The 21018-nt window shown below is 63.9% G+C and overlaps 2 protein-coding genes across 10 annotated transcripts in view; one reads left to right on the forward strand and one right to left on the reverse strand.

Moving 5' to 3' along the window:
- The first annotated feature begins 106 nt into the window (after positions 1-106).
- ABTB1 (ankyrin repeat and BTB domain containing 1) lies at positions 107-5544 on the forward strand. 4 transcript variants are annotated; one of them, XM_020881146.2, is made up of 12 exons: positions 107-251; positions 1216-1278; positions 1363-1418; positions 2149-2293; positions 2423-2531; positions 2599-2644; positions 2931-3026; positions 3116-3234; positions 3432-3527; positions 3603-3770; positions 4154-4354; positions 4420-5544. In XM_020881146.2, the coding sequence occupies exons 1-12, from the start codon at positions 196-198 to the stop codon at positions 4624-4626; spliced, it is 1362 nt and encodes a 453-aa protein (XP_020736805.2). In that variant the 5' UTR covers positions 107-195; the 3' UTR covers positions 4627-5544. The 4 variants fall into 4 exon arrangements, with proteins under 4 accessions (XP_020736805.2, XP_020736797.2, XP_070319576.1 ...); XM_020881138.2 differs by having other exon boundaries at positions 108-251; positions 2372-2531; XM_070463475.1 differs by having other exon boundaries at positions 108-251; positions 2149-2239.
- A 4748-nt stretch (positions 5545-10292) lies between these two features.
- MGLL (monoglyceride lipase) overlaps positions 10293-21018 on the reverse strand; it is a 90742-nt gene continuing 80016 nt past the window's right edge. For 5 of the 6 annotated variants that reach the window (XM_070463477.1, XM_070463479.1, XM_020881110.2 and 2 more), the window contains 2 exons: positions 14130-14345; positions 10293-12472 (listed from right to left, as the gene is read on the reverse strand). In XM_070463477.1, coding sequence (XP_070319578.1) covers positions 12347-12472; positions 14130-14345 — 342 coding nt within the window. In that variant the 3' untranslated portion in view covers positions 10293-12346. The remainder of the gene's footprint in view (positions 12473-14129; positions 14346-21018) is intronic. The other variant, XM_070463480.1, reaches the window with a different exon arrangement.

Below are 21018 nucleotides of genomic sequence, written 5' to 3' on the forward strand. Positions count from 1 at the left end.
CCTCCTCTCTCGGTCTTCCCCTCGTCTCGGTCCTCCGGTCGCCAGGCGCCGCTACGGAGCGGGCGGGGCGGGGCTGGCGGGCGGTGCCGCGGGCGGGACGGTGCGTGTTTATATCCGGAGGGCGGGGCGGGTAGGCGTGTTGATATCCGGCGGGCGCCGCCGCCCGAGGTGGCTCGGCGTCGGGGCGTCTGCGCCATGGATACCTGCGATCTGTTCTCAAGCTGCAGGAAGGGGGACGTGGGCCGAGTGCGGTGAGGACGCGTGGTCCCCGGGAGGGCGCGCGGGCGGTCCGTGGAGCGCCCGCTGAGGGTTGGGGGAGGGCACGGGCCGGCCAGGCGCGACCCCAGCCCCCAGCCGGCGCCCGGGCTCCAAAGCAGGGCCCTTCTGAATTTCTCTGAGCGGGGACGCGGGTGCTGGCGTGACTTGTCCCGGGGTTCCTGTGGGCTTAGGGTTAGGACTGTGACGCGGACCCCCGGAGGAGGAGCAGAGGGTGGAGAGAAGGGCAGGGCCCGGCGGTCAGACCCTGGGGGCGGGCCTGGGACCCCCGACGTGGCTACTCTGATGAGCCACGGACCAGTGCTGAGAACATCTGGGGCCGGAGTCAGGCTCCGGTTGTCGGAGAGCCTGGGCGCTGCCATCGCTGTCACCGCGGCCGCTCCGGAGGGGGTGCGGCTTGCTTGGGAGGTGAGGCGCCTACTGTCTTCCATCCCAGTCCTCCCCTGGAGCCCTCCCCGGGGCTAGTCCCGGACTTACAAGTCCTGCTGCCTCCCCGGGCTCCTCCCCAGGTCGGGTGCTGCTTGGGGTTTACTTGGTAGCCCCCAAAGCCTGGTGCTTTTCAGAACACACCGGGTCCCGCCTGGGCACGTGACCGAGGCATCGCACATCCTCGGTGATCCTCCCTACCCCTTCCTCTGCGGCCCTGTCTCCTGACTCCCACCTTCTGGAGTCTGCCACTTCACTCCCACATCCCCAGGACCCAGCAGGCCTCCTGCTGGGCGGCCCCTCCCAGCACTGTCTGCCCAGGTGCTCAGCCTCTTCAGCGCTGAGGCCCCTGATGCCCAGGTGCTCCCACGTCCACACCCTGTGCTGGCTCCTTGGCCTTCAGCACTGTCTTGCTCAGTCTTGCTCAGTCTCTGGCTCACCTGCCCTCAGCAGGGGAGGCTTCCCTCCTTCCCCTCCTGCAGGCCTCCCCTGACCCCCATCCCCCCTACCCAGGTACCTGCTGGAGCAGCGAGATGTGGAGGTGAACGTGCGGGACAAGTGGGACAGCACCCCATTGTGAGTGCCTGGCCGGGCGGGCAGGCGGGGAGGGCGGGCAGACGGGCCCGCAGGCCTGACGGTGTCCTCGCCCCTTCCCCTCAGGTACTATGCCTGCCTCTGTGGACACGAGGAACTGGTGCTCTACCTGCTGGCCAACGGTGCGTGCAGGGTGGGCGGTGGGCGCGTTCCTGCACCCCTTTCAGGGGTGCTCTCAGAGCCTGTCCCCCGACCCCCGTCTGCGGGGCCCAGCTCCCATCTGCTCACAGGCGTGAAGTCCCACAGGGCCTCCCGCGAGCTGGAGAGCCGGGCCGGCTCTGCCCCCGCCGGCCCCACCAGCCCCGCTGCTCTCCCACAGGGCCTCCCGCGAGCTGGAGAGCCGGGCCGGCTCTGCCCCCGCCGGCCCCGCTGCTCCCCCGCAGGGCCTCCCGCGAGCTGGAGAGCCGAGCCGGTTCTGCCCCCCGCCGGCCCCGCCAGCCCCGCTGCTCTCCCACAGGGCCCGGCCGCGTGCTGGGGCCTCTGCTCGGATCGCTCTTTCCCAGGGGTTCGCTCGGTTCACGTCCCTCTGCCTGGGCTGCCACGGTGCCTCCACGGCCACCCTTCACCTGCTCTGTTTTCTTCAGAGCCCCTGACCTCACTTGCTAACCTGGGTGTCCTTCTACCCCTGGAAGCCCGGTTTGCTGTGGACAGGGGACTGTTCTGTCTGTGGTGTGTCCCCAGGGCCCAGCATAGGTCAGGGCGGCCTCCACAGTGTCTGTGTGCCCAGGGTTTGGCGGGGAGGGTGCTGGGGCAGGGTGGGCTCGGGGCCCCATGTGTGTCTGTGTATGTGGGAGGGGGCAGCCGCAGCAGGCAGCCCCAGGCCCGGCTGACAGGCAGCTCTGCCGCCCTCAGGAGCCCGCTGCGAGGCCAACACCTTCGACGGTGAGCGCTGCCTCTACGGCGCGCAGAGCGACACCATCCGCCGGGCACTGCGCGACTACAGGCAGGTGACAGCCTCCTTCCGGCGGCGGGACCTCTACTACAGCTTCCTGCTGCGGTGAGCCAGCCGGCCGGGGAGGGCTCTCCCGCTGCACGGGACCCTGGGCGCAGCGCTGAGCCCCCCTGCGGCCCGCAGGCTCCTGGAGCAGGGCCTCCACAGCGACGTGGCCTTCGTGGTGCACGGCAGGTCTTTCCGGGCGCACCGCGGCATCCTGGGCGCACGCAGCACCTACTTCGCCCACATGCTCGACACCAAGTGGAAGGGCAAGAGCGTGGTGGTCCTCAGGCACCCCCTGGTGCGTCGGTGGGCGCTGGGGGAGGCTCGCATGGCCTGGCCATCTCTGACCCTGTCTCTGCCCACAGATCAACCCCGTGGCCTTCGGGGCGCTGCTGCAGTACCTGTACACAGGTGAGCCGCGCTCGGTGGGCTGGGCTGTGGCACCAGACACCACCTTGGTGCCACCATTTCCCTTGGGGGCTCGTCCGCTGCGGCGGGCACAGTCCAGCTGCCTCCCTGGTCAGCTCTTCCAGCCACTGTCTGAGGCCCTCTCGTCTGTCCTGGGGCCTGAGAGCTTGGACGGCGGGCCTGCAGCCCAGTGGTTGGGCAAATGGGACCGCCCGCCTCCTGGGGGTTCGGGGGCAGCCAAGGGCTTCTGCAGTCCCCGAGCCTCCCCCTGCGCTGCCCCCGCACCCAGGCTGCCTGGACGTCGGTGTGGAGCACGTCAGCGACTGCGAGCGCCTGGCCCGACAGTGCCAGCTGTGGGGCCTGCTCGGCGGCCTGGAGGCCAAGCGTGAGTGGGGCCGTCCCAGCCTCAGGCCCTGGGCTCGGGCGGGTGCCTGCAGGCCGTCCACCCCCTGAAGCGGCACGCTCTTCCCGCAGTGGCCTCCAAGCCGGGCGTGTGCATGAAGGTGCTGACCATCGAGCCCCCCCAGGCGGACTGCCAGCTCCGGGAGGACCTGGCTCTGCTGGCTGACTGCGCCCTGCCCTCTGAGCTCCGGGTGAGGCCCTGCCCTGGGCTGCGCTTTAAACCCAGAGCCTGGCGCTTCCCTTTTCTGAGCCACTCTCTCGCTCTGTCTGCTCTCCAGGGGTCTAACTCGACCCCTGGAGCAGCGTCATCTTCCAGGGTGAGCTAGGACGGCCTGGGCTGGGGCCACTCTCCCTCCCACCTGCCCTGAGGCTGTCTCCCCCACCCCAGGGAGACCTCGGGGAGCTGCCCTTCCCCTGCGACGGCCTCAGCAGCTGCCCTGACGTCTGCTTCCGTGTGGATGGTTACGACTTCCTCTGTCACAAGGTATGCGGCTTCTCCCCCGGACGCCCGCCCCGCCCTGCTCCCGGGGCAGCCCCTCCTGAGCCCGGCCTCCCGCAGGCCTTCTTCTGTGGCCGCAGCGAGTACTTCCGGGCCCTGCTGGACGACCACTTCCAGGAGAGCGGGCAGCTGGCGGCCTCGGGCGGCCTCCCGGCCGTCGCCTTGCAGAGCGTCTCGCCCGAGGTCTTCACGCACGTGCTTTACTACGTGTACAGCAACCACACTGAGGTGCGTCACGCCCGGGCCGGCGAGGGGGGTGTGCGCCGTGGGGGCTGCTCGTCCAGCTGGAGCACTGGGGACCCCGGAGGCAGCCGGCCTGTGTGCACTCACCGCCAGAAACCCCAAGAAGCAGCGGCTGAGGAGGAGGGCCTGCCTCTCCCTTCTCTGCGCTGATGCCCAGGGCAGGGACAGCACCCAGCTGGGAGGGCGCAGTGGGGGTAGCATCCTCCACAGGCTCCTGTCACGGCCGCTCCTGGATGAGGGGACGCCCGTGCTGGGGCCTGCCCAGCAGCAGCAGGCGTGGGCCTCAGGGCCAAACTGGCCAGCGCCGTGAGCCCCGGGACCCCCGTCTCCAGCCCCCAGGTACCCTCCCTCACCCTCTGTTGTTGCAGGTGCCACCGGAGCTGGCCTGCGACGTGCTGAGCGTGGCCGACATGTACCTGCTGCCGGGCCTGAAGCAGCTGTGTGGCCGCAGCCTAGCCCAGCTGCTGGACGAGGACAGCGTGGTGGGAGTGTGGCGTGTGGCCAAGCTGTTCGGCCTGGCGCGCCTGGAGGACCAGTGCACCAAGTACATGGCCAGGGTCATTGAGAAGGTGAGTGTGGGCCCCGGGCGGCTGGGCCTGGGCAGAGGACGGGCCCTGATCCGGCCTGTCCACAGTTGGTGCAGCAGGAGGACTTCGTGGAGGCCGTGCGGGAGGAGGCCGCGGCCGTAGCTGGCCGGCAGGAGACAGACTCCATCCCACTGGTGGACGACATCCGCTTCCACATGGGCAGCCTGGTGCAGACCCGCCACGCCATGGAGCAGGCTGCGCAGCGCCTGCACGTGCTGGAGGAGCTGCTGGTGGCCATCGGCCTGGACTGCTGACCGCCGTGCCTGGGGCGTCCCAATGGCCGCAGAGGCTCCCTCCACTCTGCCTGGGGGCCCCGGGAGGCTCCCCGGGGACGAGGCCTTTCTCACAGCACAAATCAGCCCCCGAGCTCTGGGGCTGGGCACCGCTCAGGGCATCCTGGGGTGAGGGTCTCTGAGGGCCTCCCTCCTTCACCCCCGCCCCTCCTGGTACGTCCCCCTGGGGGAGCCAGCTTCTTTGCACAGAGCCGCCACACGGGGGCCAGAGTGTCAGTGTGGCAATAAAGTTTGACTTCACTGTGGGAGCCTGTGTGCCAGGACGGGGTGGGGGCCCTCATCAACAAGAGAGGGTGTTGGCTGGGGCCCTGAGACCTGCCTGCCAGGACTGGCCCTCTGAAGCCCGGCTCCCTTGCTGAGGTCAGCCTGTCCCCCACCCTTGGGGGCCAGGGCAGGTTTGGAGGCGCTAGCAGCTGCTTCCCCAGGGATGAGGGGCGTCATCCGTGGTCTGGTGCTCACTTAGTGAGCCCTGCTGTTCTTACCGCTGTGGGGACTGAGGACAGAAGCCACTGTCTGTCCACTCTCAGCCAGGGGCCCAGCTCCCCATGCCTGCTTCTAAGCGAACCAGTCAGTGTTCAGACGTTACTGGGGAGAATGATCCCTGCATTCTGTCCCGAGCCTAGACGCCAGCAGTGTTCACATTTGGGGGAAGTAGGCCAACCACCAAGAAAAGATGCGACGACAGAGGGGAACAGTGTCGGTAACCCGGAGGGTAGGGGCAGCTTGTGGCCCCCAGGAGACGGCCTGACTGCGGGGCAGGGGCCGCAGGTAGAGACGCTGCTCGGTCATCCCGGGGGGCCCAGAGCACAGCCACGGCTGATACTCCTGTTGGAATTGTCAGCATTTGGGTCACTATTAAAATGGTGCTTGTTTTGATCACCCGGGTTTTTGGAGCTCCTTAAGTTTTGTGCCCAAGGGCAGTGCTTCGCTTGCCGCACCCCAGTTGTGGCCCTACCCCCAAAATAGTTTTCGCCCCTTCTGTAACAGCCTTCCCACCTGCAGGAGTGAGGGCTTTGTTCCACCTGGAAAACTGCCTAGTTCTCAGGGCCTGGCTCCCTGCAGGAGGCTGAGGAGGGGCTGGGGGGTGGCAGAAAGCTGGGCGAGCCGCCTCAGGGCTGGGGGCCGCCTGCCTTCCTGGAGCAGAAGTTCTAAGGCAGCAGCAGCTCTCACCTGGGTAAAGTCTGAACCGCAGTCTCAGGTGGGGGCTGCGGAAGGAAGAAGCGCCTGGAGGTCTAACCTGAGTCCCATTGGCGCCTCAGGGCCCCTGTGTCCTGACGGTGAGTGCAGGGCAGCGCTGCCAGCCCCCGACGCTGGTGTGCGTCCTGAGGGGCCCTGGTTTAGAGCCTGCAAAGACCCCTTTCCTCTCGGCCCTCCCTGCAGGCCCAGAGGAGCACGCCCTGGCAGGAGCAGAGGCCGGCACCTTGGTCCACAGGCCGGAAGCCATGTGCTTCAGGCAGGGCCGTGAGGGCAGGGGAGACAGGTGCGGCCTCCCCTGGCCTGCCCCCGCTCCCCAACTCCTGTCCCCCCAGCCTGCCTGGTCTTGGCCTTGCAGCTGCGGGCTGCACTTCGTCACACACCATCCTGGGGGCTGCCGTGGCGACCTCGGCCCTCAGAGCCCAACCCCTCCGACGGCCCCTCTTGCCTCGCTCTCTGGGCTCACCGGGTGCTCCGTTGGTTTTCCTGCCCTGCTGCCCTTGAGCAAGCCATGTCACCCCACCCGGTTCTGGGGCAGCCCCATGGCCGCGGGGCACAGATCATGCGATAGCCCTCGGCAGGAGCGTCCGTGGGGTTGGGAAAGCCCAGGAAGACTGCCTGTGACCCACAGCCCAGGGAAGCATTCTCGTATGCTAGACAGGAATTAGTGGTCACCCCATCTCCCAGAGTAGATATGACCTGAAACCAGTGCAGGCTACATGGAGAAATATCGGAGGGGAAACCCCACCAAAGTAAGCAAGCAACAGGGGAACAGCTGACGCGGGTCTCCTGCTTCACTGCTGACCAGGCTCGGGAGTGGCTCATCCGTCCTTTGGTGCACGCCCCCCGGGAGCCTCTGCCCGGGGGCAAGGCCAGCTCTGGCCCCCACTGGCCTGCCCCACAGCGAGAATGGCATCAGACGCCACTTGAAGAGAGCAGCGAGGCTGCAGGGTAGAGACAGCCCGAGCCCACCTCCTCTCGTGAGCACGCCAGCCGACGATGAAGACCAGAGCCTCCCTGAGACGATCTGCCGCTGACGACATGAAGAAGGAATGAGACGGTGGAGCCCCCCACCCTGGGGGGAGGTGACGCTGCAGAGCGTCCCCCAGGAGTGAGCGCTCGGAGCAGACACTGCTCCCCGTGCGGAGGTGTGACCCTGGGGGCCCCCAGAGCATCTGACTGCGAAGGCGGTGAGGCAGAGACCCACAGATTCCCGCTGACACGGCCGCACAAAACCTCACGCACGCTCAGCCGGGCAGGAGCCCGGGCCAGACCTACCTGCTGCCCCCGGAGCGTCTCCTGCAGAGACGGGGCACCTGGGACTCAACCTGGACACACACTGGCCCCGTGAACACGGCCTCTGGGCTGAGATCTGGGCCCGTCAGACCCAGAGCTGGCAGACTTGGTCATAGCCCCAGCCGTCAGCAGACAGGCCACCCTGAGACCCCCTGAGCCCCCCGGTGGACACGGCCCTGCCCACCAGATGGCCAGGACGCAGCGCCGTCCACCCGTGGGGCTGGGCAGGCACTGGGCCTGCCTTCAGGGAGGCTGCTAGGCCAGCCTTGCCCACCAGAGGGAGACACCAGACAGAGACCAGAGTCTAAACTGGACAGCTACATGTAAAAGAAATCAGAACGTTCTCTAACACCATACCCAGAAACACACAAACTCAGACTGGATTAAAGACCTCCAAGTAAGGCTGGGAACTATAAAAGTACTAGAGGGAAACTTAGGCAGAGCTCCCTCTGACATGACAGCAGTATCTTGGATCCATTTCCTAGAGAAACAAACAGGACTTACAAGCTTCTGCACAGAAAAGGAAACCGTAACAGGCGAAGACAGCCCACAGGATGGGAGGAAAGGCTTGCAAACAATATGACTGACATGGGATTAGTCTCCAAAATACACAACAGCTCCTATAGCTCAGTATTGAAACAATAAACTGTCCAATCAAAAAAATGGGCAGAAGGTCTATATAGATATTTCCCCAAAGAAGACATACAGACAGGCAAGAGGCACAGAAAAGCTGCTCAGCATCACTATTAGAGAAATGCAGATCAAAACTGCAGTGAGGTATCACCTTGCACTCGTCAGGATGGCCATCATCAGAAAGTCTAGAAACAGTAAATGCTGGGGAGAGAGTGGAGGAAAGGGAACCCACCTCCACTGTTCATGGAAAGGGAAATTGGTACAGCACTACAGAGAAGAGTATGAAAGTTCCTTAAAAAACCAAAAGTAGCATTACCGTATGACTCAGCAGTCCCACTCCTGGGCATATATCTAGAGAAAACCATAATTTGCACTTGATCTTAGCCAAAAGGCCGAGAAGCGATGAGAAAACCATAATTTGAAACGTGCAACCCAATCTTCATAGCAGCGCTACTCACAACAGCCAAGGCACAGAAATGAGCATCAGCGGGAGCAGGTAAAGACCACGTGGTGCACACCTGCTCCACAGGGAAAAACCCCTCAGCCAGCAAGAAAGCATGCCGTTTGCAGCAACATGGATGGACGTAGAGATCGGCTAAATCACACAAAGATCCGTGTCATGTCACTTCTATGTGAAATCTTTAAAAAATGATACAATGGACTTACAAAATACAGACTCACAGATTTAAAAAACATGGTTATCAGCGGGGAACAAGGCGAGGGATAGATGCAGAGTTTGGAATTAACATACATACCTGACCACACACATAACAGCCAACCAACAAGGACCTGTGTAGTCCTGCTGGGCCTGGTACAGCTCAGCACTCTAACAACCTAACAGCAAAGGAATCGGAAGAAGAAAGGGCGCCTGCAGACGTAACTGAGCCACTCAGACGTTCGCCTGAAACACACAACACTCAGTCAGTCACGTGCTGTCTCACGTCGCCTCAGTCCTGTCTGACTGCGACCCCACGGGCCGTGGCCCACCAGACACCTCTGTCCAGGGGATTCCCCAGGCAAGAATACTGGAGTGGGTTGCCATGCCCTCCTCCAGGGGGTCTTCCCGACCCAGGGATCGAACCTGCCTCTCTTAGGTCTCCTGCATTGGCAGCTGGGTTCTTTACCACTAGCGCCACCTGGGAAGCCTAAACACTACCAGTTCAGTTCAGTTGCTCAGTCGTGTCCGACCCTTTGTAACCCCAAGGACTACAGAGTCGGACACAACTGAGCGACTGAACTGATAAGCTTTTTGGCAAAAGCTATGTTCTCATGTAAAATAAAAATTACAAAAAGGAAACCATAGTTCTGCGCCCCGCAGACCCTGCCCAACCAGAGCAGACCAGACCCAGACGCCCCCTCCCCCCCGGGACCAGCTGGGCCCCAGCCCTGGGCACTAGCAGCCAGCACGAGCTTCGGGATCCCCAGGCCCCCACCTGACCGTCAGGAGCCGCCCCCCACCAGTGGGCCCCCACTCCAGGACCAGCTCCGCCTGCCTGTAGGGAGCACCACCACCCCAGGCCTGGCTTCCCCGCCAGTGGGTGGGCGAGGCCCAGAGTCTCCTGGGGCCCGACTCTGCCCCCAGTGAGCCGGAACCAGCCGGGGGCCCTAGGATTCTGGAAGCGGCCACCGCGTGACCGGACCCCGCTCGCCAGCAGCATCCACACACGGCAGGGCCAGGTCCCCCACCTGCCCGCCAGGGCCCCCGTCAGCGCCCAGGGAGAGGGGACGCCCAGGACGCTCCCACCTCGCCCAGGTCGAGAAATGGAAAACGAACGGCAACGCGGACAGGAGGAGCCGGCGGAGGAGCACGCCCCAGACAGGAGCAGGACAGACCCCAGAAGCAGACCTGAGTGACGCGGGCCAGGCCGCCCGCCGCAGTTCAGAGCGGTGACTGCAGGGTGACCCAGAACTCGGGGCAGAAAGACGCACAGGGCGGTTGAAAATTTCAGGACAGCAGCAGCAGCGCGTTAAACCTGAGGGCCCTTGGAGGGGTGGCCTTGGGTGGGGGCGCAGGTGTCCGCTGTGAAGTGGGCCTGCACCCATGACCCCAGCGCCAGGTTCCGGCCCAGACTGCGCCTCTCCCCATCCCTTAGCAATACTGGCCCTGGACCCGGGGGCCAGACCATTCTGATGAAGACCCAGTTCCCGCAGCTCGGTTCCAGAGGGCACAGGGCTCTGTGGGGCCCCCGAAGGTGGGCCGTGGACACTCACCCTGGACAGGAGGCGGGCGGGGATGGGCCTCGGGCTGGAGTGAGACTGTCTGCGGAACACGCTTGGGAGCCGACGGGCTTGGGAGCCGACGGGCTTGGGGGGCGGGGTGCAGGCGGGGGTGCAGATTACTGCCTCAGCTGCGGGGAAGCTGGGGTGGGCAGGGAAGCCCCAGGTTGGGGGACCAGGGCACCTTCCTAACCTGTCAGAAGGCAGGGGCCCACAGAGCGTGGTCAGCCAGGAGGCCCCCCGTCTCTGCAGGGCATGCCAGAATCGATCAGACAGACAGACAGACGACAGCGCCAGAAACTGTGGTTTATTAGTGTTAGCTGTGGTGCATGTTGGCCCTGCACTAACTTTACCCAATACATGGGGCCCCGCTGACAGCGGACATGTAGGGAGGTGGCTGAGCCGTGGGGGTGACAGCAAACCAGGAAACTGCGTGGAGAAGTCGCTGTGGTCCCAAGGGCGGGTGTTAGCGGTTGGCGAGGGGGGGACAGGGGCCTGCGGGGGAGATTCGAGCACCAGGGCCAAGGGGACACGGGGGTCAGCACCCCGTCCCCACCAAGAGTGGGCCCAGGGGGCTGGGACCCCCGGTGGCCTCAGGCAGCATCTTCTGGAAAGCCCATCCGCACAGAACCACCTCCCGTGGCCCAGGAGGCCTGCGTGACGTGTCCACACAGGCTCGGCTGTGGGTCCAAGCAGCGCGTCCGCCCGCCCCTCCCTGGCCTCAGTGCCCCTCCCGCCCAGGGCCAGGCCCCTGCGGCTTTGCCGCCTGTGTACACCCGGCTCCCCTGCACCGCCGAGGGGAGGCTCCGGGTTCAGCATGGTAGGCGACTCCAACGCAGGACTCACTGGGCGCTGCCAGGACGGGGCCCACACACGACTGCCCACACCCTGACCATGGAGGGCAAGCCCAGCCCACCCCGGTGAGGAAGACAGTCCCGGATCCGAGGAACGGCTTTCAAACATGGGTGATTCTTTTACCAGATCGCTGAAGGAGGCTGAATGTGCATCTCTGAAAGCTTTCAGAGAAAATAAGTCCACGCGGCGAAAGACTCCGGGTCGGACCACGTGCCCGCCCGGCATTCGGCTTGAGAAGTGCCCACCGTGGTGCCATGCTTCCGCACGAGGCGCAGCGGTGGCCGGGTGTGGGCTGGTGCCTGGCGTCTCTGCGGCTCAAGCCCTCAGCCCAGGAAGACAGCGGGCGGAGCCCTCCGGGCATTTTCTATGTGTTTTTCGTCCTCCAGAGGAAAACAGGGCGATGAAGCCGCTCTCCATGGGGACCCAGCCGGTCCCCTCTCTGCAAGCCCACGCAGCTACTTCGCTGGGGGGCATGCTCTGGCTCAGCGTGCGGTGGGGGGCACTGGAATGGAGGCGTTGGGCCGCCCCAGAAGAGCTGGGTGCAGCGGGCAGCGGCTCCCGCCGCTGGAGGACTGGGGTGAACCCCACCCGCCCCATGTCCGGGGGCCGCGCCTTCCCTTCCCGGGGCTCAGCGCCCCCACCACGCTCACAGGGACAGCGAAAGCACCCCCTGGGCGGTGGGGTCCCCGAGGAGCAGGGAGGGATGAGGGCGGGGGGAGGGGCGCGGGCGGGGCACCAGTAAATGGCTGCTGCGGGGGGGCCCCGCCGTCCTTCTGCTGGGGCCTCGGGCGGGGCACCCCCTGGGATCGGCTCTGGCCACCGGAAGTAGCTCCGCGCCGCGCCGTCAAGACCCCTGCTTCCCGCCCACGGCCTCCGCGTCTGAACAGACGTCCAGCACAGCGGCTCTCCGAGCCTGAGCGGCGGGTGAGCCGTCAGGGAGCAGCGGCCGCCCCACGCGCCCGGGAGGGGCGGGGCAGGGGTCCCCTTCCCACGCCCAGGCCCCCGCCCGTGGGGCTCACAGAGGTGACGCAGGTCAGGGTGGGCCCGCGGGCACGCCAGTCAGCCCTGGGCAGTGGACGCCGCCCCGCGTCCCACGGCCAGAGGGGCACAGGCAGGGCGGTGGGAGGGCGCCCTCCAGTTATTGCTGGGGTGGAGGGGGTGGTCCTGGGATCCTGCAGGGTGGGAGAGGCGGGGCAAGGCTCCCTGTGGCCTCAGGCCTTCCAGCATGTTCTCTGGAAAGTGCCGTGACCTCAAGTTTTTGCATAAAGTGTCCACCGTTTAAGGCAGATCCAGCGGTGGACAGCCTGACTTGACGACAAGACTGTCTGAGTCAGTTGTGCTAGGGATTCCTCCAGTCTGTGGGGTGTGTGTATGTGTGTGTGTGTGTGTGTGCGCGCGCGTGCGTGTGTTAGCCACGTCTGAGAAGCCAGCCCCTGCCCTTCCTCTGCCTGCTTCCCGACGTGGGCCCCGCAGCCGGCCAGGGGGCTCAGGGTGGGCACCCCATTCCTGCCACCGCTGTCCTTTGCGAGACCCACGTGTTTATCTCCCGGAAGACGGAGCTGGTCACCTCGGGAAGCTCTTTGTGGAGGATGTGGTAGGCACCTTCGTAAATCTGCAACCGGGAGAGACGGGCAGTCAGGACCACAGCGGGTGACGAGGCCTCCAGAGAGGACCTCTGCTCTGGGCCCAGGCCTGGTCAGCGGGCAGTCTGCAGATGGACGCCCCTCCGTGATCACAGGCCCTTTCCTTAAACACCGTCCCACCCCCCGCCACCCCACCCTGCCTGCGCGCCTCTCCCCGCGGGACCGCAGCCTCCCGACCTCATTCCGCCCGCCCATGTGGTGGTCCTGGCAGCACACAGCCCCCCGGGCTGCAGGCTGGTGTGGCCGCGGGGTGGGGGGCTCTGGCCTCCCCCCTCCACGGCCCCCCGGAACCCTGTCCAGGCCCCAGGCTGTGGGAACGACCCGAGGGGGACGGCTCAGAATCTACACCTCCAGCCCGACCTCCGTCCGGGCTCTCCATGTGTGTAACCACCTGCCATTCCCAGCAATTTCTAACAGGCATCTCCAGATTTCTTCCGTTGACTGCAGTGAAACCACGTGACAGAAAACTGCCCTCCTTAACCACCGCCGCGCGTACGGCCGGGGGCGCTCGGTGTCTTAGCTCCTTCTGGCAGCTGGAACCCTGGCCCCGCTACACGCCCGCTCCGTGCCCTGCTTCCAGCCCCCTGGCAACAACACGCTACTTTCTTTTTTCTGGCCAAGCTGCACGGCTCACGAGACCTTAGTTCCGCAACAGGGCCCCGGCAGAGAGCGCCCAACCCTGGGGCCGCAGCAAGGTCCCTCCGCTTGCTACTGCGATGACTGTGGCCAGCCCTGCTCGTTCCCTGGGGGGCAGTCGCACACGCCTTGCGCTCTTGTGAGCCGCTCGTTTCACTGAGCACAGCCCTCCTCAAGGTGCATCCACGCACGCGGCAGCAGGAAGGTATCAGAGCCCCCCGCCCCCGCTTTACGAGGCTGAGTAATGTTCCGCTGTCAGGATGGACCCCACTGGGCTCATCCGTCAGCCCTCCAGACACCGGGCCTGCGTCCATCTCGGGGCCGCTGTGAACACGGGGGTGCAGAGCTCTCTGTCCCAGTTTCAGGCGCATCAGAATGGCACTCGCGGTCCCCAGGGCCGCCTCCCGCAGGTACCGTCTCCTTCCAGCCCACCCCTGTCCCAGGGTCATCTGAGTCGCCCTCTGCCCACGGGCTGGCCAGGGCTGACCCTTGGAGCGGAGCTGGGGAGGGGACGGGTGGGCAGAGGACTCGGGGCGGAGCCGAGCTGCAGCCCCGGCCCCTGCGGCAGGCGCAGCACCGCGGGGACCGCCTGTGTACCTGTGACCGAGCAGGTGGCCCCAGACTGGGTGTCCACGCGGCCGTGCCCACAGGGAGGCCGTCAGGGGTGGGAGCCACGCACGCACGTGTCCTGAGGCTTATCTGCCCCGCCGACCGCCCAGAGCCACCTTCAGGCTCGGCCGCCACTCGGTGTGGACACGGCCCGTGGGTCCCCTCTCCCCCATCCCTCCAGCCGGCCAGCTTCCTGGTCTCGAGGGAAGAGACCAGGCGGGCTTCCCCACTGGAAACAACACCTTTCCGTCCTGCTGTGCCCAACACACAGACGCTCCCCGGGGAGTGAACGACCAGCTGATGCCTCACTGGCGCCCGGGACGTGCCTCCCAAGGGCCGGCCCCCTGCTCTCCCTGGCCCAGGGCGGCGGCAGCTGCTCACCTTGAGCGTCTTGTCCTGGCTTTTGGCCGACTCCATGAGCAGGTAGGCGCCCCTGCTGTCGCAGAGGCGGTCGGCGGAGCCCTGCAGCAGCAGGAAAGGCAGCGTCAGCTTGGGCAGTGCCCGCTCCACCCGCGACACCGCGTTGAGCAGTTGGACGCCGAAGCAGACTTTGAGCCCTGCCCGGCAGACCAGGGGGTCCGCGTTGTAGATGTCCACCTGCAGGGAGAGGGGCGTCTTGTCAGACCCCAGGGAGCCATCCCCCACCCCCTGCACAGCCCCGAGCGCCTCATATTCCTGCTGGCTGGCCCTGCGCCCTCCTGTCCACGCCCGGGGCCCCCAGACGGGCTCAGCCTGTCTGTGCCCCTTCCCGTAAGCACGTCATAGGCTGGCGTCGATGATTTCATGCGGCAATACCACGGTTGGCGCGGGTCTGCATCTTGAGTCTGTCTTCCCTGACACAGGGTTGCCGGAGCAAACGGACCTGCTGAGTCACTGGGGGTTGGTCAGTGCAGGGACGGGGACCCGGGGAGGGATTGGGCTTCATGCAGCGGCCGCCTGGCATCCTGAGCGGCCGGTCCACTGCCCTGTGACCCAAGGCCATAACCACCCCTCTGCCGGACACGCCAGGCAGCCGGGTCCACCCTCCTGAGCCATCCGCCTTCCAGGACCCCCTCTGACACTGGCTCTGCCTGCAGCTCGGGATCTGAGCCAGCCCTGGGGGCGCCCCGGCCTGCCCCACCCTTGTCTCTCTGCTCGCCTCCGAGGGGACAGCAAGGGGCCTGCTTGCTGCAGCAGAGACGAGCAGGTGCCCACAGGAATTTCTCGGGCGCCCCCAGCTGCCTGGGCTGCCCGGCGTGGTCACACGGCTGTGTCTGGTCAACAGGAAGCGAGGTGTATCCAGCACCCAGGGAGGGAGCCCACCAGACCGCATCCTGCCTGAGTGGCTTGGTGCCTGCCCACCGACTGGCTGCCAAGCCCCTCGGGGACACAGCTCTGGGTTAATTGCTCTGAGAGCCCAAGTGGCTCCCTGCCCCAGGCCCCTTTCCCATGCCTGGGGCACGGAGGCTCTGTGTACAGGCTGACCGGCCCTGTGTACACACCGACCCTCCCTGTGTACACGCCAACCCACCCTGTGTACATGCCGACCGGCCCTGTGTACACGCCAACCCGCCCTGTGTACACGCCGACCGGCCCTGTGTACACACCGACCCGTCCTGTGTACACACCGACCTGCCCTGTGTACACGCGACCCGCCCTGTGTACATGCCGACCCACCCTGTGTACACACCGACCGGCCCTGTGTACACGCCGACCGGCCCTGTGTACACACTGACGGGTCAAGACCTGGGTGTCAGGGGAGGGCAGGCCCTGGGGCCAGCCACCACCAGGCAGGCGGAGGGGGCGGCCAGGAGGGCAGGGCAGACCTCCCACCCCCACACAGGGCAACAGGCTCAGAGGACCAACCCCCACCTCAGGTAACCAGCCCGCCCAATCCCGGCAGCCTCTGCTTTCTGAGGTCTTAAGACCTAAACCCACCAAAGGTCCAGTGCCCTGCATCCTAGGCAGGAGGCGGACGGGGACCTCCCCACCAAGGCCAGGCCCGTAGCACCTGAGCAGCTGGCATCTACCCAAAACCCCATAGAGGCCTTCCTGGGCGACCGCGTTTCCGTGACCCTCTTCCAGGGACCATCAGAGTGGTCAGGCCTCGAGGGGGCTACAAGGCAGCAACGTGGGGGCTCTGAGGGGTCAGCCGCCCCGCGCACACAGGTGCCCTGGCTGCGTAGCCGTGTGGTCCCGCGGGAGGGCACGTGGGGCAGGGGCGCGTGGGGCAGGGGCGCGTGAGGCAGGGGCGCGTGGGGCCAGAGGCACGTGGGGCAGGGGCGCGTGCGGCAGGGGCGCGTGGGGCAGGGGGGCGTGGGCCAGGGGCGCGTGGGGCAGGGGCGCGTGGGGCAGGGGCGCGTGGGGCAGGGGCGCGTGGGCCCTGCCTGACTTCCCAGAGTGAAGGTCGCTCAGTCGTGTCCCTGTCTTTGCAACCCCATGGACCGTACAGTCCATGGAATTATCCAGGTCAGAACACTGGAGTGGGCAGCCTAGCCCTTCTCCAGCGGATCTTCCTGACCCAGGAATGGAACCAGGATCTCCTGTGTTACAGGCGGATTCTTCACCAGCTGAGCTGTCGGGGAAGCCCCGAGGCCCTGGCTGTTCTGCAGCCGCTGACCTCAGGGACCGGCCTCTCTGGGGCTCAGAGATGTTCCCGCCAGAGTTGCGGGGGGCAGAGGGCAGGGAGCAGGGAACATGGGGGCAGGAGGGGTGATGAGCAGACCTCTGCGCGGAACACCGCCTGAGCCAGGCCCCCATGGCCGCCCCTGCACAGAGGTCCATGCCAAGAGAGGCTCCCACGGCTCGAGGCTTATTTGTAAGGCACTGGTAGATCTCCAGCTGCTGGAAACAGACAAGTCTTCTGTGGGGATAAGCTGTGCATGCGGGCAGAGCAGGACCGGCCCGCGGGAAGTGACAGCCGGGTCCAGAGGGGAGGCCGGGCCTGTCTGCAGCCCTGGTTACGATGAGTGCATCACCTCAGGGCAGCCAAGCCTCCCAGGACGTGGGCAGGCGGCCCCCTGGCCACGTGGGCAGGAGTCATGAAGACCACGGGAGCGGGGGCCCGACCCTCAACACAGGCACACAGAAACATCAGGTGGGGTGGCGGTCTGAAGCGGAGCCCCCCACAGATGTGGGCGGGAGCAGGGCCGGCCCCTCCTCAGCCCCCCGGGTGCCCGAAACTCGCCATACGGCTGGCCAGCGTGCATGTGAACCAGCCAGGACGCTCTTGGAGGGCATCCCAGTGCAGCGACAGAGAACACAGACTGGGTTCTGGAAGGCAGACCACCTCGGTGCAGGACTGGGGGTGCTCCCGGCGGAAGACCAGAGCGGGGCTGGGGGGCTCCTGCCGTCAGCAGTAGGAGGTCTGTGGGCGCCGGGAGCTCCCCACGGCCCCTCCTGCTCACCTCCCCCGCCGGCAGCCTTGGCCGGATAACTATGTGGAACATCCACGGCTTTTCCGAGTGGGAGGGACTCACGGTGTTCTGAGGAACCCGTCGTCGAGGGTGGAACGCTCCGTGAGTTGGTGGGGCTCGAGATGTGTGGGCAAACAGAAAAACGCTGAGGGGCGGCTTCTCTGTTTCCAGGATTTTAGCGCCAGGAGCTTGGAGGGGAGCGTGGTTTAGTCGCCCAGTCGTGTCTGACTCTGCGACCCCATGGACTGTAGCTCGCCAGGCTCCTCTGTCCGTGGGGTTTCCCAGGCAGGAGTAGAGGGTTGGGTTGCCATCTCCTTCTCCACCAGGGACCTTCCAGACCCAGGGATCGAACCTGCGTCTGCTGTACCAGCAGCTGGATTCTTCACCACGAAGCCCGACATAGGTTCAAAATGCGGAATACATGTGAATCCATGGCTGATTCATGTCAATGTATGGCAAAAACCACTACAATATTGTAATTAGCCTCCAACTAATAAAAATAATTAGAGAAAAAACATAGGTTCAAATCCTTATGGAACAGCTGCGAGTCCCTGGGGAAGGGACTTGCCCTCTCTGGGCCGAAGTTTCACGAGACGAACATTCTGGAGCTGTGGCAAGATGCAGGGTGAGAAAACCCCGTGCAGCGGGCGGTGCTGAGACCACGCTGGGGGTGTGTGTGCGTCTGCGGGTCCCAGGCTGTCAAGTTGGGGCGTCACGCCGCCCGCCCTGGCTGCCGCAGCGAACCCCAGAGACGGGAGCCCGCCAGGGAGCCCACGTCTGCGCCAGCCTGCAGCCGCTCCCTGCGTCCGGCTTCAGCAAGCCCGACCGGCCGTCAGTGCTCACGGCTGCCGGGCTCCAGGGGAGACGTCCCCATGGAAGGCGAGCCTTAGGAGCCGACTCTGGGTCCTCGAGCTGTCTGCTTCGCCCGTTTCCCCTTGCCCGCCCCTCGGCGCTGCTATTTTTAAAGCTCGGCAGAATGTGGAAAGGGCAGCTCCCAGCGTCCGCCAGCAGGGGCTAATCCTCTCTGCTCCCTGCTTAATCCAACCGGAGCCCAGGCTCCGAGTCTGCCCAGCGGGGATACTGAGCAGTGTTTCTGGAGAGCCCCCCATGGACACGTGACACTGTGTGACCGTGGATGGGGGACGCAGCAATGAAGGGAAGCCTGACCTCGAGGCATTCACCCAGACGCTTCCATTTGGTGTAGGGCCTTCGGGGACATGTTTGTGATTTCACAAAGGAGACAGAAGCTCTGAAATCTCCTTTCAAACTAAGAGTGTTTGGAATCATCTCGTGATCTTTCTCCTCCTCCTTTGGTCACGTACTTACAGGTGGTGAGATAACTGGATGTTTCCACTCTAAGCTCTCAAAGGGATGCAGTCCCCCCGCCTCCCCGAGCCCACGCTGTCTCAGCACAGCTGCGGCAGTTACTGCTCTTCACTCGCTCAGTCGTGTCCGACTGCAACCCCAAGGACTGCGGCACACCAGGCCTCCCTGTCCACGAACAACTCCCAGAGCCTGCTCAAACTCATGTCCATTGAATCGATGATGCCATCCAACCATCTCATCCTCTGTCGTCCCCTTCTCCTCCTGCCCTCAATCTTTCCCAGCATCAGGGTCTTTTCCAGTGAGTCAGCTCTTCACATCAGGTGGCCAAAGTATTAGAGCTTCAGCTTCAGCATCAGTCCTTCCAATGAATATTCAGGGTTGATTTCCTTTAGGATGGACTGGTTGGATCTCCTTGCAGTCCAAGGGACTCTCAAGAGTCTTCTCCAACACCACAGTTCAAAAGCATCAATTCTTCTGTGCTCAGCTTTCTTTACAGTCCAACTCTCACATCCATACATGACCACTGGAAAAACCATAGCTTTGACTAGACAGACCTTTTGTTGGCAAAGCAATGTCTCTGCTTTTTAATATGCTGTCTAGGTTGGTCATAGCTTTTCTTCCAAGAAGCAAATGTCTTTTAATTTCATGGCTGCAGTCACCGTCCACAGTGATTTTGGAGCCCAAGAAAATAAAGTCTGTCACTGTTTCCATTGTTTCCCCATCTATTTGCCATGAAGTGATGGGACCGGATGCCATGATCTTCATTTTTTGAATGTTGAGTTTTAAGCCAGATTTTTCACTCTCCTCTTTCACTTTCATCAAGAGGCTCTTTAATTCCTCTTCGCTTTCTGCCATAAGGGTGGTGTCATCTGCATATCTGAGGTTATTGGTATTTCTCCCAGTAATTCCAGCTTGTGCTTCATCCAGCCCAGCATTTCACATGATGTACTCTGCATAGAAGTTAAATAATCAGGGTGACACTACCTAGCCTTATGCACTCCTTTATCAATTTTCAACCAGTCTGCTGTCCCATGTCCAGTTCTAACTGTTGCTTCTTGATCGGCACACTGGCTTCTTGGGAGGCAGGTAAGGTGGTCTGCAATTCCCATCTCTTGAAGGATTATCCACAGTTAATTGTGATCGATACAGTCCAAGGCTTTAGTATAGTCAATGAAGCAAAAGTGGATGTTTTTCTGGAATTCTCTCTGTGCGTACCAGAACCCAGGAGGAAGGAGCAGTGACCCCAGAAGACAGGGAGCCAGACTTGCCTGTGGGGCTCTCTGGCAGAGGCGCGGGTCGGCAGTGGCCGGCCGCGGGGTCAGGGTCGCTGGCAGCAGTAGTCCTGGAGGAGTGGTGTGTTCACAGAAGTCCTCCTGGAGGAGGTCAGGGTCTGTGGACTCCAGGACTGGGCCGCCTTGGGCCAAATGACAGGGTGGGAGCACAGCCCCACCCGTCAGCGGACAGCTGGGTTAAAGATTTATTGAGCAAGGGCCACTCAGAGCAAGAGCCAGAATCCCCCACGGCCAGTCCCTCCCGTGGGGAAGCCAGCACAAGCCTCATCCTTCTCCATCAGAGGGCAGACAACGAAAACCACAGTCACAGAAAACTAACCAAACTGATCACGTGGACCACAGCCTTGTCTAACTCAATGAAACTATGAGCCATGCCGTGTAGGGCCACCCAAGACGGACAGGTCATGGTGGAGAGTTCTGACAAAACGTCCACTGGAGAAGGGAATGGCAAGCCACTTCAGCGTTCTTGCCTTGAGAAGGCCATGAACAGCATGGAAAGGCTGCTGCGGAAATCAGAGGTTTTACTGGAAACTGCACATTTGAAACCGAGTCATCCTTTGGCTGCGGCAGTTGGAGGCTCTGCCCACAGGCCTCACCTCGCAATGATCCTGCACACAGAGCCATGGTCCCCAGCACCCCCGCCCGCCACGCGGGCCGCGTGGACCAGGAAGTACCCGTCAGGAGCCCCACGCTCGTCAATCCCAGCTGGAAGGACGCGCCAAGCATGGACTTTGGAATCTGCCCCAACTGGCTTGCAACCCTGGACAGGCTATTTACCCTCCGAGCCTCAGTTTCCTCATCTGTGAAATGGGGTTCATGTCGGCCCCGCTCCTGCCAGGACTGGCTCTAATGCTGTGGTTCTCACCACACAGGTCTGCCTCTTGGAATGAACATCTTTCTTTACTCAAATATTCTCAACCCTGATGGGTCAAATGTGGCTCCAAGGTGGGGGTTTGGGAGGCACTGCTTTTAAAATTAAATTCTACTTCAAACGGGGTGTGGACGGCTGGGCGGACCGCCTCCCTCCCGAGTCCCATACAAGGCAGACCCAGCAACAGTGGTTCTCAAGGCCGGGGAGCTGGAGCCGTGGCCTGAACACCCCTGCCCACACGTCTGGGGTGACTCCCATCCAGCTGAGTAGCTCAGAGGGCCAGGAGGCCAAATTCTGTCATGAAGCCAGACCCCAAGGAAGCCAGGGCTGTCCAGCAGCCAAGGACTCCCCGGCTCCAAGTCCTGACAAAAGATGGGAAACTGAGG

This window comes from Odocoileus virginianus, unplaced genomic scaffold (genome assembly GCF_023699985.2).
Source record: "Odocoileus virginianus isolate 20LAN1187 ecotype Illinois unplaced genomic scaffold, Ovbor_1.2 Unplaced_Contig_3, whole genome shotgun sequence".
Taxonomy (NCBI): domain Eukaryota; kingdom Metazoa; phylum Chordata; class Mammalia; order Artiodactyla; family Cervidae; genus Odocoileus; species Odocoileus virginianus.

Bases quoted from the DNA above. Each gene is read 5' to 3' on its own strand.
- ABTB1 (XM_020881138.2), top strand. From the start codon at position 196: ATGGATACCTGCGATCTGTTCTCAAGCTGCAGGAAGGGGGACGTGGGC. The intron at 3,027-3,115 runs GTGAGTGGGGCC...CTCTTCCCGCAG, and splicing joins CGGCGGCCTGGAGGCCAAGC to TGGCCTCCAAGCCGGGCGTG. The intron at 3,235-3,431 runs GTGAGGCCCTGC...CCCCCACCCCAG, and splicing joins CCCTGCCCTCTGAGCTCCGG to GGAGACCTCGGGGAGCTGCC.